General features: G+C 35.5%; 2 protein-coding genes across 8 annotated transcripts; one reads left to right on the top strand and one right to left on the bottom strand.

Moving 5' to 3' along the window:
- Positions 1-1534: 1534 nt before the first annotated feature.
- LOC129251229 (uncharacterized) lies at positions 1535-4043 on the top strand. 7 transcript variants are annotated; one of them, XM_054890621.1, is made up of 2 exons: positions 1535-1569; positions 3354-4043. In XM_054890621.1, the coding sequence occupies exon 2, from the start codon at positions 3703-3705 to the stop codon at positions 3964-3966; it is 264 nt and encodes an 87-aa protein (XP_054746596.1). In that variant the 5' UTR covers positions 1535-1569; positions 3354-3702; the 3' UTR covers positions 3967-4043. The 7 variants fall into 7 exon arrangements, with proteins under 7 accessions (XP_054746596.1, XP_054746584.1, XP_054746575.1 ...); XM_054890609.1 differs by lacking the exon at positions 1535-1569 and adding an exon at positions 1581-1973; XM_054890600.1 differs by lacking the exon at positions 1535-1569 and adding an exon at positions 1581-2005.
- On the bottom strand, positions 2173-4244 carry LOC129251221 (uncharacterized). The gene is made up of 2 exons (XM_054890575.1): positions 3959-4244; positions 2173-2324 (listed from the first exon to the last, which is right to left on the bottom strand). The coding sequence occupies exons 1-2, from the start codon at positions 4136-4138 to the stop codon at positions 2193-2195; spliced, it is 312 nt and encodes a 103-aa protein (XP_054746550.1). The 5' UTR covers positions 4139-4244; the 3' UTR covers positions 2173-2192.
- Between the last annotated feature and the right edge of the window lie 11667 nt (positions 4245-15911).

Below are 15911 nucleotides of genomic sequence, written 5' to 3'. Positions count from 1 at the left end.
TCTTCTGCGATCCTCCCAAAACGCATACCCTTAAGTGGTAACTTGGTTCGTGGCTAAGCCAGTGGAGTGCGGAGCTTGGGGAGAGGTATTAACGTTGTTTTGAGTCGCGCCTACAAGATGAAATGTTTAAGCCGGTGCTTTTTTGGGGTGAAGAAACCACATTCTTCTTTATTTACTTTTGGTCTGGCGAAAGGACTTCCGTGTGAATCACACTATCGCAATCCCAGAAAATGATCACAAAATTTTGAATTAGGATCGACTTTGTCGCGGTTTTTCCGGTTTTGGCTCGTCTGGGAAACGCTATTTCAATGCTGATTCGTTTCGTTTTGATATTCATAGTCCTAAATCTCATCGCCGGTAACAATAACATATATCAGCTATCGCTCTCTATAGTTAGCTTCAATTCCTCTTTTGAACTTTGTGCAAGATTATGCTAAATACTTTAGCATTTTTCCAAGTCTTTATCAGGAGAACACCTATGTCAAACATCCCATGTAATAAATATATATGTACAATATTATATATGATATAAAATTTCGTGCAGTTGTATGTGACACGCATACCAATAGAATAGTAATAACACACAAGCTCACTGGGCTAGGGACCGTTTTCCAACTACATATTTATTTCACGCTCCTCGGTGGTCATACGGTACCATTCACCATTTATGTTATTATGTTAAACAGAGTAGCGTCAAGTAATTAATTTGATTAAGATATTTGGATTTGGAAACAGCCACATATGCTTACCGATTTTTTTTTTATGCATTTTAAATTGGGGCATCATCGTCAGTTTTGTTGGTCAAACTTATTATTTCGAAACGAAAAAATACAGGTTTCATAAGTTCCTTATCATGCGTGTCTCATTGTATGGCACAAAAGGTTGGAGGATTACACCATCGGATGGGAGGAATCTAGAGGAAAATTTTGCGGCAAATATATGAACGAACATTTGCATGTTAGTGTTTTATTAAATTCGTCCCCGACAAGTAATAAAAAGTACATAAGGAATTTCATTACTTCATACTTTTCTAATAAGAATTAACTGGAAACTAAATTTCTGAAAATCTTACAGAAAAAATTCTCAAAGAGAATAATATTCAAAAATGTACAGAAATGAAATACTTACAAGCTTTCAAAGCGCGCAAACTCTAGAAGTTTAAAAAAGGGAAATTTTAAAATATGGTATGCCTAGTGGTATGTGCATATGTATAAATTTTATGTAGCTTTACTTTGTCTTATTATAAACAAAAAAGCTCGGTTTTTAGAGTACGCTGCGTTTTTTTTTTCACTTAGCCCACATTTATCACCTTAAATGCGCTTCATCTATCGTACAAAAATTAAGCCAGTGTGCTATTAAGTTGGGGTTATATTGTACATATCTGCTATAAATAATAATAATAATAAACTAATCATTAAATTTCTACTGGCTTCTTTAAAAAATACATCCCTACATTTCCAACTAGGCAGCACTCTATCCTCGATTGACATTTGCCGTGGTGAGTTTAACAACCGTAAAGGTGGAGCGAAACAACGAAAACAAATTAGAATTGGCGATTAGTGTGAATTGGTTTGTTTGCCGCTATTCGTAAAATAAAATGTTCACTTTTTTGTTTTTAGACGCTAATTTTGATTTTCCTTAATGTTGAAGTATGCGGAATGTGTGGAAGAGAAAATAAGATATACAGTGAAAAAGCAAGGAAATGTTATAAAGAAGTCCGGACGTTAAGAAAAGCTATATAGTGTCGTAGAAAACCTAAAATAAAATACATGTATACGGGTGTGCATATTGAGTGATTATAATAATACTGTTTCGCCAAACATAAGTTCAAGAAAGTTGTGGGTGGTTTTGCGACATTCCACTGTCGACGCGTAAACACTTCCGTTGTTGAGGGCGGTAAATGGGGCAAGGCGAATATATCTGTGTACTCCCAGCAGTCTCGCCACAAATTCACCACTTTGCAGCTGCTTACGGTGCTACCATAGTTTTCTTTCACTGCAAACTAGTAATTTCGATTGCTCATTTAAGAATGCATATTACTTTAACTTTATTGAATATTAAATTTTTTTAATCAGTTTTAAGCTTATTATTTGCACAAAAAGTTAGGAATTCGTATATATTTACTGATATTTTTTTAATTTTAAACTTCGATGTGGTAACGCCTTCTTATTTGTGTATCTGCAGTGGGGATTTCAATGCGAGACCAAATAAAAATGCAAAGCAAGTTTGATAGCGACTTTGGAGCACGTCGGAAGTATTTGCGGCAGGCAGCGCGACGCGAACCAGCGCCCAAATGCAACGCCAAGTCGATCTATAATTGAAACCTAAATAAAATAGATTCAGTGCAAATTTGTAGCGAATCTTAATGAAAACCATGAAACAGGAAAGAAAATGTCTAATATTTGTGGACACGATGCAATATTGCTAAGAATTAAATGAATAAACAATAATCTGCAGAATCTATATTAAAGATGTGGTCCCAGAGTGAGAAAAATGCAGAGTTGTGTTGTATAATGGGTGTGTGTATGTGGTTGCATATGTGTGAGCATAGACTATTTACAAAGTGCGAAGGGGATCAGGTGAGTTTGCGAAGAGATACAGCAAAGAATAGAAATTGTAATGGAATCAGCCGTGTCCGCCAGATGTGCAAATAAACAAAAGATAATAAAGAAAATAAATAAAAGTCCAAATAAGTGTCATTGAAAAGCGAGTTCAATTAGATTTCGTATTTGCTGAAGGCAAAATGTGTGGATACAACATTTAAATTTACTTCATTATCCGAAGCTCTGAACTAGAATACAATTTTTTGATAGAATATCGGTTTCAAAACTGGCTAGGTACTTAGCGAAGGCGGCACGCCCTTAAGCATGCACATATGTATTTACATACACATGCATGTTATGGCCAATTGTTGGTACATATTGTCCTTGCTGGCAGAATGCTGTGGGGCTTTGGGGTTGGTCCTATAGTTGCGGGAATACATTGCCCTGTGGCTTGCATTTTGCATAGATAGAGACACAAGTTAAATCTTGCTTAGGTAAGAGTGGGTGTTGATAACGCGTTGTATAAAATTTCACATTTCAATACACACATACATATTTATATGTATGTACATATACTCAATGTGAAATTCATTATGCAGGTTTAAATTTCATTAATAGAGTAGGCAAAATTTGGTTTAGATTTTTTTGTGAAATAAAAAAGAAAATGTTAATACGTCTACATAAATACATAAATATTCTATGGTGTGAATACGGTTTTAGCAAATTAGCTTGTGTATTTTAAAAATCTATATATGTATTATAAGTGTATATAAAAAAATTAATTACAACCTTCAATTTTTCTATCTGCAGAATGTGTAAAACAATAAATCACATGCAAATTTAGTGAATAATAAAATGCAGTCCATACAAAAGTGAAACTGTGTAAATACAAAGTGAGGAATAAAACGCGCACAAAGTAACAATATTAATAATAGGCTAAGCGACAACTAAATTTATAGCTATACCCTCATTGTATTGATAATAATAAAAACAACGTTCAAAACAAAAACTAAGCAACAAGACACCACAATCGCCAGCCCACCCAAACAACTACATAACATTTAACGCGTGTGGCGACGCGACGAGGCTATTGCCGTGTTGCAACTCGCCGACCAAGCATTGTCTTTCCCCCCGGGCAGCACTACCAACAGCCTGCCAAATGAAAATGGTAGATAAATCGTCCAAGTTGGATAAGTTTAGTGCCAACATGGGAGGTGGCGGCAGTGGCGCCGGTGGTAGTGGCAGCGGTGGTGGCGCCGCCGGTGGCAGTGGTGGCAATAGTGGTATTATGACTGGCAGTAGTGGCTATGGTGCTGCCGCTGCCGGCGGCGTTGGCAGTCAGAATGGCCAGAAGCCGGTGCCAATGAAATTGTTCGCTGCCTGGGAAGTGGATCGTACACCGCCAAATTGCATACCAAGGTAAGTTTTGCATTCGGTTTTCTTTTATGTAATCTCAACAGGAGCCCTTTTTGCGCTGCTTGTGCTATTTTGGTATATGGTTCGTTGTTGCAGCTTTTCAACCCTGACAATAATAAGTTACAACATTCATTAAGTGTGGTATTCGCATTTGCCAAATGATTTCCGACCATAACCATAGTTCTTAGCAGTTGTTTTCGTTGCTGCTATTTTTATATCATTTTGTTTATTTCGAAATTTTCATTATAACTAATTTAAATGCAGCTTATAAGCCGCAGCCATGATTGCTATATTATTCAAATAAAAATAATTGTATCAATAATAACAAAAGTCACAATGTTTTTTCTTGACATGATACTGATTTTCTGTGTATTTTCCTGCGGTGAACACGGTTCTGTAATCTAAGGTTGCTTATCACGTTATCGTTATGAGAAAATCTGGGTTTAAAACCAATAAAAGCCTGACGTGCTAGAGATTTCAACTCTTACTCAAATTAAAGCCTAAATCTTGTCCTATAACTTGGATACTCGGGGAGTTTTGGAACCACTATTTACAAAACCAATGTTAATGGCGGACGCAAAAGCAATGCGCAGGTTGATATCATAACATAAAAAAATAAAAAATAAAAAAATAATTACAACTTGGTAGCTCGTCGCGTTCCTATTATCATATATTGAACACAAATGAAGAGTCTTTAAGGGGTAACACCACTGTAGAAATTTCAAAAAATTGATTTTTTTTTATAAGCTTAAAAAATTCTTTGAACCTTTTAAAATACAGAACAAAAAGTTTTATACGTTACCGAAGTTTATTTCATAAATATTTTAAGCTTTTAACCAAGCGTTAGTGACTGCTACCTAACGATTTCTCCAAATTTCCAAACTTTAAACGCGTTTTTCTCAAAACACGTTTTCTGAAATTGGCACGCAGCATAACTCAAACAATTTTAAATATTTTTAATCAAGTTTTTCACTACGTCTGTATAATAACCTTCTTAAGAGAAGAGCGGAGGGGATTTTCGATAGATTAATTTAAACGATTGTTATAATTATTTAAGTGCCGTTTTTTTAGTCCAAAATAGAGTTTTTTCCTTCAAATGCTTGCTAATTCCACAAAAATAAATATTTTTTAAATCCCCTACGTGTTTCTCTAGCTATTCTTATCTAGATTAAGAAAAAAAATGTTTCTTTGTTCCAGATTAAAATTTGCACCCTCTGTGCTGCGTACCGCGGAGCTCCTTCAAGAGAAACCACATTACAAAAATGTCTCCAATACCGCCATTTTGTAAAATTTTTCGATCAAACTTTGTAGTTTTGTAGTTTAGTATATAAGTAATAACTTCCCAAATCAGAGTGATTGTTTTCCCTTTCTTTCTATACAAAAAAATTCTTTAAAAATCGTGTTTATTTTACGCGTGTAGAGTGGTGTTACCCCTTAAATAGTCGCCAGTTAGCATTGAATATAGTGAGTGTTTTCCAAAAAAAGTCTCATAAATTAACCGTTTGATTTGTATCTAATAACTTTAAAACTACGCATCTATATTTACACTATCTTCCTGAAGAGCCACAATTTTGCCAAGTTCTACTCGCGCTAACCCGAATAGCCGCTAAGTCGAACGACGTGCTAACTCGAACATTTTTTTCCCTATTGACTAGTTTGTAACTCGAACAATATTAAAGCGCTATAACTCGAACAAAAAAAACAAATTTATTTGTACACACATTCTTTTCAAACATGTACATTTTGTACATACATACATATGTAATAGTATATGTATATAAATTATATGTATACTAGTGTATTGTCCATATGAATATTTCGACGTTAATATCCCGTTAGTTTTCTGGGAACAACATCTTGCATTGACCAAATTGCTTTAAATTTGTCATTTGTAGTGTATCAGTGCATGTGAGTAATGGAACGTAAAAGGTTGAAGTGTTTAACATTAAAAGAGAGGGCTGAAGTCCTTAACAAAATTAAACGTGGATGTAGTGTTACTTCTCTAGCGAAGGAATATGGGGTAGCCAAGTCCACCATAAGTCTTATAAAAAAGAAAGACAAGGCAATTTTAAAAGCAGTAAACAACACGATTTTGGGTCCTGGGAAGAGGAGAACTTTAAAAGCTTCTGAGTTTCCTAAAATGAAAGCCGCTTTATACAAATGGTTTCTGTCTCAAAGAAAAAAGAATTACCCAATAAGTGGACTCATCTTGAAAGAACATAACATGAAAAACATAATTTACAGGTCGAATTTACGCTTTATGATGTTAACAAATGGACTGATGGTGCCGAATTTACCGACACAGAAGTAATAATTGAAACTAGTGATTCTGAGTCTGAGTTTAACAACACAACTGAGACATGTGAGCGGGGGCCACAACTGAACAAGTAAGCCCCGCAAAGGTTAACACTCTTCAACATTGCTGCAGGCAAGAAAAGACAAACACACATTACAACTTTCTTTTCGGCCTAACTTTTCTGTTAAAGCTGACTTTTTTTGTGTAACTGACACAAAGACTGCCAAATATTTGATGAAAAATATTGAAACGAATTAATTATTTTAAACATATTCATGTTCATATCCATATGTAAATAAATAAATAAATTTAATTGAAAAAAATCGATATCGATGACTGTTTTTTTAACATAGCACACTCAATTGATAAGTCGAACAAATTCGATAAATCGAACAGCGCCTGTTTTAATTAGTTCGAGTTATCGCGAGTGCACTGTAATTGAAAGCAGGCCCGCTAGGTGTGTTACAAGGCGAATCTACTAAAAGTGGTATCGGTAGATTAATGAATGCGCCTTGGCTTTTAATTAATTTATTTATTTACAGTCTATGGCTTTACAACATCACTAGTTAACAAACGTATAATTTAAGAATTATACATAAATAATTCACTTTTGAATTCCGAGCGGCTCTTTAATAATAAATTAAATTCCCTATTATTCTGATAACTGTTTCATTTTGAGCATATTTAGCTTAAAGTTGATTTTCTTATTCCTTATTTATTTTGGAAAAATAATGAATGTGTTCGCGAGGAGACCAAAAACAAAACTTATTTTTGTTAGTTACAAGAAATGTGTGCCGTTATATAGCGCGAAGAGCTATAAATTGTTGGTGACACACGATCGCTTTGATAGTGCCATTATCATAATGATGAATGGTGAAAGACTGAATCAACCGATATTTCTATAAACTACAAAATAGGCTGTATAAATATGTATGTAATACAAAAAAGTATTTACTGGCAAACAAGGACGAGTGTGTAACTAACTACATACATTCAAGTAAATAAAAGTTAAAGCTTTATAGTAAACATTTTTAAATATGCGCATTCGGGTACTTGGGGAAAACTGTTATTTTATTTCCGGTTGTTTTAGGGACATAAGCGATTTGTTTTAAAGGGTGTTGTTTTTAGAGGTTAGGTTTTCAAGATGAAATAAAACCTATATAATTTAATGTTATGGCCAAGAATTTAGCTTTTTTATAAAGATAAGGGTTTGCCATTATGTTTTAAAAATGATTTCGGGCAAGTGGCCGCCGCGGCTGGCCCAATTTTCGACCACTTTTTGCAGCAATTGGGGCCGTATGTCAGCAATAACGCGCCGAATATTCTCTTCCAAGACGTCAATCGTCTCGAGCTTATCTGCGTAAACAAGCGACTTCACATAGCCCCACAAGAAATAGTCCAGCGGTGTTATATCGCACGATCTTGGAGGCCACGCCACAGATCCACGGCGCGAGATAATGCGCTCACCAAAAGTTTCCTTCAATAAATCGATTGTTGCGTTGGCTGTATGGTATGCAGCGCCGTCTTGTTGGAACCAAAGGTCGTCCACATCAACATCGTCCAATTCAGGCAAGAAAAAGTCATTAATCATGGCTCTATAGCGCTCTCCATTGACTGTAACATTATGGCCGGCTTCATTTTTAAAGAAATATGGATCAATGATTCCCTCTGCCCATAGAGCACACCAAACAGTGACTTTTTGAGGATGTAACGGCGTCTCAGCAATGGCTTGTGGATTATGTTCACTCCAAATGCGACAATTTTGCTTATTGACATACCCATTCAACCAAAAGTGAGCTTCATCGCTGAACAAAATTTTCTTGTGAAAATCAGGATCGGTGGCCATCTCGTTTTGGGCCCATTCACCGAACGTGCGACGCGCTTGATGGTCGTTCGGCTTCAATTCTTGCACGAGTTGGATTTTGTAAGCCCGCAAACCAAGATCCTTCCGCAAAATCTTCCATAAAGTGGATGGGCACATCTCCAATTGCTGCGCGCGATGGCGGATGGACTCATTCGGGTCTTCTTCGATACTCTGCTCCACAGCAGCAATAGCGTCTTCGGTGCGCACTGTACGACGTCTCTGAGGATGCGTATTATCCACTAGAGCAAACGTGGTGCGAAACCGATCCATGGTTAATCGAATTAGTGACTCTGATGGACGATTATGTCGACCGAATATTGGAAGCAGCGCGCGATGCGTCGAACCATTATTTTCGTAATAAATTTGCACGATTTGCAAACGTTGCTCAGGTGTAAGTCTATTCATTATGAAATGGCAAACCAAACTGAGCATAAATCAAGTGACAGCTGTCAAAAAGACCATCTACGAAAAAAGTAGTGCCAACTTGAAAACCTAACCACTAAAAAAAACACGCTGTATTCGTAAGTCGCTAAGTGATTGAGGAATCGAAAGTATAGTGGTTAATAAAAAACGTGTTCCATCATTGTAAGATACAGCTATGGGCAGAGAAATTGCGCGCTTCCCCACAGTAACATATTATATAATGATAATTATTTTTACTGGATGACCTAGTAAAACAGTTATTTTGAAATCAAATACAAATCTATTCTTTTATTTCAGTATTATGAAAAAAAGGCTAAATAAATAACAATTCAATGTCTACAATTATAAGAAGCTCGAAAAATCAGAATTTATCACATTTTGAACTGGATACTGAAATGGCGCACTTTTATCGATCTGCAAGAAAAACAGAAATTAGTTATTTCAAATTGGTAAAATTTGTTTATTGGCTTAGCTGATTAGTATTTTGTTGAGTATCCATTATTTTTTAAAACTCATTCACACATCTTCGAGGGAAAATTTTCTATTAACTTTTATCATCTCTCCAAAGGAAAATATGTAGTTCCACCTTTCCTTTACCCCTTACAACCGTAGTTCATTAGCATTTTTAAATTTTTTTTTGCCCAACCTTAACTTTAATATCCCTCCACAGATTTTTAATGGGGTTGAGGCCGGGGCTTTGTGCAATCACTCCAGAACTTTTTTTAGAAAGCCAATTTTTCACCACTTTTGCTGTCTGATTGGGGTCGTTATCATGCATGCATACCCAGTTTAGTGGCATGGACTCGAAGGATTATGGCGCCATAGTAGTTTTGATGGCTCCATAGTCCCATTTATTTTCCCTATTGGTCCATGGAATGGAGCATGAAAACGATTCGCAAACTTTCAAGAACCAGCACTTTGCTTTAAGGTTTTTGCTGTCTAACAAGGATTGAACTCTTGATTTTTTCACGTTGAACACAAGTCTTCTCATCAGCACCAATCATATTAATTTTAGTTTCGTTTGCAAAAAGTATTCTTTTCCAGAATCTTACATCTTTGCTTCTATGGACATTTGCGAAAGACGGTAATGCTTTTTTCTGCTGACAGCCCATACAATTTATTGTGATTAAGGCGTCTTCGCACAAGTCTGCTTGATATATTAGGCTATATTTCTCATTTATTTCCAGCGTTATAGTTCGACAGCACTTAAAAGCGTTCCTCTTACTGTTCTTAACGATGACTTTGATCTGCTAAATTGTAGTCTTTTGCGCAGGCATCTTCTGAACTTTCTTACTTCTTAGCATATTTTTGTCTGTATTAATACGTTTGATGACATTGTATGCCATTACGTGAACAACTCATTTTTCTGCATTTTTTTGTTTTGTACCTTTTTCGTAAAGGTGATTTAGAAATCATGTTTTTCTTTTCAAGTGAGCAGTCAGACCCCCGTCCCATTTTCGTGCCCAATAACGATTTTAAAGGAAACAATTATATTTGCAATTATAACAAACAAGAATTTAACGAAAATATTAGCTTTAATTATCTTAACCAACGATTGTAATAGAACTGCCCTATTTGCACTGCTTGGCAAAAAGAAACATTAAAAAGTTTACGGGACTCTTTCACAGCAAACCATTGGCATAACTAGAATTAACTATTCGTATAAAAGGCTGCAATAGGCATTTATAGTAGCGTTATTTCTCTCCATAGTTGTTTGCGATGTGTGTACCTTAAACAATTATACATATATTGAAGAAATAATAACGCAATTGAAATTTTCCGTGAAGCACAGGCTGTATTATTACATATTTTGACATTTGGATACAGAGCGCTGCAAAATGTCGGCTCTCGTTAGTTCTTCTGGGCAAATTTTCGAATTCCATTAATGGTCCACCTTATCTCTACTTTTAGTAGAGATAGTTGTTTACGGGTTATTCGCATATACCTTTCCTTACAAAAAGCCCCATGGAAGGAAATCTAACTGAAAAATATCACATGATCCTGGTGATTAATTCACTGCTGCTTCGAGAGATGACTTCGAAATTCTAACCATTCTAACCATTAATGTTGAGCCACTTTTCACAATTTCTATGTGTTTTGAGTTAGTACATATAATTGGCATGACTAAACATCACGATTCACATATGATAACTCTCAAAAACCAACTCTACAACCACACAAAAAAGAGTTTAATTCAAAATTCGCGGTATCAATGAGACAACCGTTAGAAATAATTAGTTTTGCGCATACTCCGTAAAGAGCCTGCAACCTAGATACGCTAAGTTATCTTTGTGCTTTATTTTGTCGTGCTCACAGCACTTTATGAATATTTCTATACAATTAAGTTTAAATTCTTGTAGTGTGGGTGCTAACGACAGATAAATAAATAATTAATTACCAGTTTACGATTCGCTCTCCTCAACCCATTATTCTAATAGCTCAACCCAGCATTTGCATGTTTCAGTTAATACAAGTAACAACATCTTGGTGTAAGTCATCAAAATGTTAAATGAGAACACAAGTTTTATAGCTAAGCAATCTGCCTTTTCAGCGCACCGCATGTGTAGCCATCGTTGCACCGTCTTTTGGATATTCATTTTTGTGTGAGTTTGTATCTATCTTTCAAGCCACTTGAACGATTCATCAGCCACATTGAGCTACAGCAGCCACGTTAAATTCGTTTTGAGTGAGTCAGAAGTGGTTTTATTGTTGGTGCTTGACTTTAGAATAGAGGCGTCGAAAACATTCGTTTTTGGTTACTGCTTTGTTGGTTGTGACTCTAGCTCGGGGCTATTGTCGCCGTGTGTCTGGCACGCTCATTAAGTGTGCGCGGGTGGTGGTCGTCAGAGAGCTTAACAGCACCTTACATAGGTTTGCTGTTTGTTATTGTATCTTCGGCAAAGCAGTCAATGATGTTTTGTCATTTATTTTACACTGGTAGCGCAACTCTCTTTCAATGTCAGTATATAATACATTTATGTACATATACGAGAAAAATAATGCACTTTATATACATGTATAAGCTACTATTTTATTTAAAAGCTGCGTTTACTTGCACATAGCTTTTGAATATTTATTTCCTCTTGTTTTATATTATTTCTCGTATCACTTTTCATTTATTATAGTATTCGCCGGCAATAACAACCGCTTCGGCTATCCATCCATTATTCTTGATGACCGACTCGAGTTATTGTATTTGTTACTGTCGGTACAGCCCACTTTTGCATGTTATTTGTGTTTGGACTGGGGTGTTTGTCTTTTATTTTCTGTATTCATTAGCATTTAGCAGTTAACTATTTGTTTTGTTTAATTGTGTAGAAACGTAGATGTAACGGCATACGCTTTCGGTCATTTTCGATAATTTTTAGTGAAATTTGGTTTCTCAATATGAAATTTCGGATTTACATTAGCTGAAATAATAACAGTACTTATTATATTATTATTATTTTTAATTAAAAAATTTCAAAATATTAAATATTAAAATATTAGTTAATAAAGAAGTATTAAAAATTAAAGGTATTTTGTCAAGTAAGCAAAAGGTGAAGTAAGCAAAATGTCCGATTTTTGAAGAAGATTAATCACTACAAAGAATTCCATGGTACCTCCGGGATTTCGGTGCTCCACTACCAGAATAACTCGGATTTAAATCCGACTATATCTTCATTTGTAAATTTATAGAAACTATATTATATTGTTACAACAACAACAGGATGGAAAATTATTGGCTATAAGTCCAGGTAATATGATGGATCCTACAAGATTTCACGCGGATATTTGTCGAAACGTGTGGTCTGGTCTTGTGAATACGTTTTTTCTTTAATTTCGAATTGAATATTGGCTCGTGGATCTCCTAACGGCTCCGGCTTAGCGTAGGCAACTAGAATCATGCCATGTAGTTACTCCTGCCATAAGTTCATTTACAAGTTAACACTTTATGTACGGAAAGCCTATTAATGGACTTTTCTCCAATAACGGTTATGGACGGTAAGCCTGTTAATAGGCTTTTCAGCTGCAGTTATTTTATAGAGGCGTCAAATGCATAAAAGTGCATTCGCATCAGTCATAATTTTACTGTGAGTGAGTATTATTACAGGGATACCGTCCATGTACTTAAAAGTTTGAGAAAGAATCTCGGAACTCAACATCGATGTTTGGTTCTGCCTGTCATAGACAGGAAACTAAACTATCAGGCGCCTTTAAGATCCTACCAGCTGAGTGCGGTAGAGCAAAAAAATAATTCAACCGTACCATTGGTATGATAGGATTATTATTATTATTATTATTATTATTATTAAATTTGTATAATAACAAGTTATACAAATATAGGAAGGCAGCAGCACTAGCAGCATGGGCCATCGGCTGTTGGTATGATAGGATAAAAGTGAAGCGATGATGAGTTGCCGAACGGAATGTTTTCGTTAGATTATGAAATGGAGATAACGAAATGCATTCTAATTACTTGTTGAGTAAAAATGTAGCAAACGGTAGGGTATAAAGAGTGGTGCAATCTCCCAGGGCGCCATTTGTCAATTGCTTGTCGTTAGTGCAGTAGTGTCCTGGTGGAATTCGTGAAAAGAAAAGTAGTTATTGAAAAGATTCGTTATCGGTGCCTCATTTTATAATAATATTAGTTGTGTTTTACGGTGCTTTTCGTATTTACAAATGTTAATCTTTTAAAATGGATTTAACTAGCGAGAACGAAGAAGTATTCGTTGATTATTTGTTATATATAATATTATATTATAATTTATCAAAAGCATTCTGGATTGCCACTACAATACATCGATTCAGAAGATGATGTTACTGTGCCCGGTTTAGGTGCAATCTGCAATCCAATTTACCCGTACATAAAGTGTTAAGTCAGTTATAGGTATGAAATTATACCTTTTTAATTAAGTTAGTTTTATTTAATCATGTAAATACTAAAAAAAATAGTTTTCATTCCATTTGCTTTTACAAAGCCTTCAAACAATTAAGCCATTCAGCTATTGCAGGACGCACGGTTTCCATGGATATTGCCATCGGTGCTCGAACCCAAGATTGTTTGTGACTCAAAATTTTTGTCAGGTCTTTCTCATGCCGTGTTTTCCAAATCTGACCACAAACTGAAGTCCAATGGATTTAGATCTAGACTTTTAGACGGCTAATCTTCTGCGGCTATGAACCCAGAAATATTGAATTTTAGCCACTGCTGTGTGGTTTTTGCCTTATGGGCTGGAGCGGAGTGTTGCTGGAAGATCCAACGCCCTCCATTGAAGATAGTACTGCTAAACTGCTTCACCACGCCTTTTAAGACAATCTCCTGGCACACTTTTACCCCAGTCTTAACCCCTTTTTCGCAGAAATGAAGAGATGTAACGCCTTTACAAAACACTCTCCACCAAACCATTACGGAGGCTGGATAGGGACCACGTTGAACACTTGGAACAAAATTTTTTGTCTCTTTTTGCGTATTATAATAAAAACTTCTTCAACAACAAAAAAGTTTTTATCTCTGAAAAGAACATTTTAGAAAAAATACCGAAATTTTTTTCTGCGAATTTGTTCTCGCGTATGCATTGTAAAATTTGTCACACAATTTATGGCAAGACTAAGTATGATAGAATTATCTGCCTTTCATAGGCATAAATTTGTAATTGATCGCATACTTCCTTTTAAAGTTGTTTTGGTTACTTTTTTTGCAAGAGCTTCATGTTTCTTTCTAATCACACACATTTGCCCCTCCCTGCAAATTCGTCCCGTCCAGCTTTCGCAGTTCTTTATACGTAGTCAAGGGTCTGGGTGTAACCTCCAGTAAAATTTACTTTTTTGTTATTACCAAGTGCGTTTATGAAAATATTCACACTGATATCTATAAGTGGTATTTTTTTTTTTGGTTTGTTGTACATAGTATAAATAATATATAAGTGCCTATTCGCGTGTGAAGCTCTCGTTGCACACCCACACTGCATAGTTAATTCATTTTCCCACATTCCTTTTCTTGTTTACTATAATTAATTATTACATACATTAGTTTCCCCTTTTAGCTTCAACTTATCAGTCAGCTTGTTTCGCGGTTATTCCCCCCGTCGGCAGTGCAAGCTGTAAATTGTTCTCATTCATGAATGTGTTGAATATTGTTGATGTTGCCAGCAATTAGTTTAATCGTCACAGATTCTTTACTACTTCTTTCTCTACTCAAAGTGTGACTGATTTAAAGGCCGTAAAGTGTAAAGAAATGAACAGCGGTTAGCATCTGGAAAATATGTACATTCTTCCACTTGTGGAAGAAGGTACTTGTGACTGTACATAAACTGCAGGCACTCGAGTGTTATGCACTTGCACTTGTGAGCTGACTTCAAGTGGCCTGTAAAACTTTAGTGAACATTTCTAAACACTCGTCGTATTTAGTTCGTAATTGTTTGAGGCGGAATATCGCGCTGGTATTTAACTTATTTGTTGATATGCAGCGGTGTTTCTTTGGGTGCATTTTTCCCATAGAATACTTGTGATGTTTAGAAAATGACCGGAAAATGATGAAGTGAGAAATGAGTAGAAAAAATTGGTTGGGAAAGATAATATTTATACTAGTTTAATTGTATATATGATACACATACATGCATATGCACGAAAGGCATTTTTATATGCTATGTGTTTTACATTCAAAAAATATGGTTTATATGCCAAAAATTTGTGAAAAATCAACGGGAGTTTTGAGTGATTTCAAACTTACACTTGGTTACACTAAAATTCAATGGGCAATAAAACTGCATAGCAGGAAGTTTTCTAAAGATTTTTATTACAAAGTTGAAAATTTGTATGACAATTTTTTGCACTTTGTTAAATTTCTGTAAATTTTGTACAAGGTTTGCGACTTTGGTTGATAAAATTTTCATTCTACAATAAATTATGTTTATAAAAAATAAACGAACAAAATTTTGCGTGGAAAATATTTCGAATATTGTAAAAAGTTCAAGTCACTTAATTAAGTGAGCTCAAGTGTATACAAGGTGAAGTCCAAAATAAACAAGACTGAGCTAAAATAGAAACAACAAGAGCTTTGTTCTGATAAATTCGATTTTATATATTAAAAATAAACCCCTCTATCCTTGATACACTGCTTTACGCGATCCAAAAGCTTTTCGAAAGAGTGTTTCAGGTCATTGACTGGATGGCCTCTACGGGCGCAAGAAATTTGCATTGACGGTTTGGCCCGTTGGCACGAACTCCTTGTGGACAATGCCCTTGGAATCGTATCGTAATCGATTTTTTGGGTGGTGGCTCGTCTGGGTCCTTCCATTCGGCACTTCGATTCTTTGTTTCCGGGGCATGTTGTAAAGGAAATTCTCGTATTTTCTCGCCTCTTTAATGAGGTCTTTCGAATGTTGAA

Source organism: Anastrepha obliqua, chromosome 1 (genome assembly GCF_027943255.1).
Source record: "Anastrepha obliqua isolate idAnaObli1 chromosome 1, idAnaObli1_1.0, whole genome shotgun sequence".
NCBI classification, from domain to species: Eukaryota; Metazoa; Arthropoda; class Insecta; order Diptera; family Tephritidae; genus Anastrepha; species Anastrepha obliqua.
The sequence above is the reverse complement of the archived record's forward strand: the minus strand, read 5'-3'. Positions and strand labels throughout refer to the sequence as shown.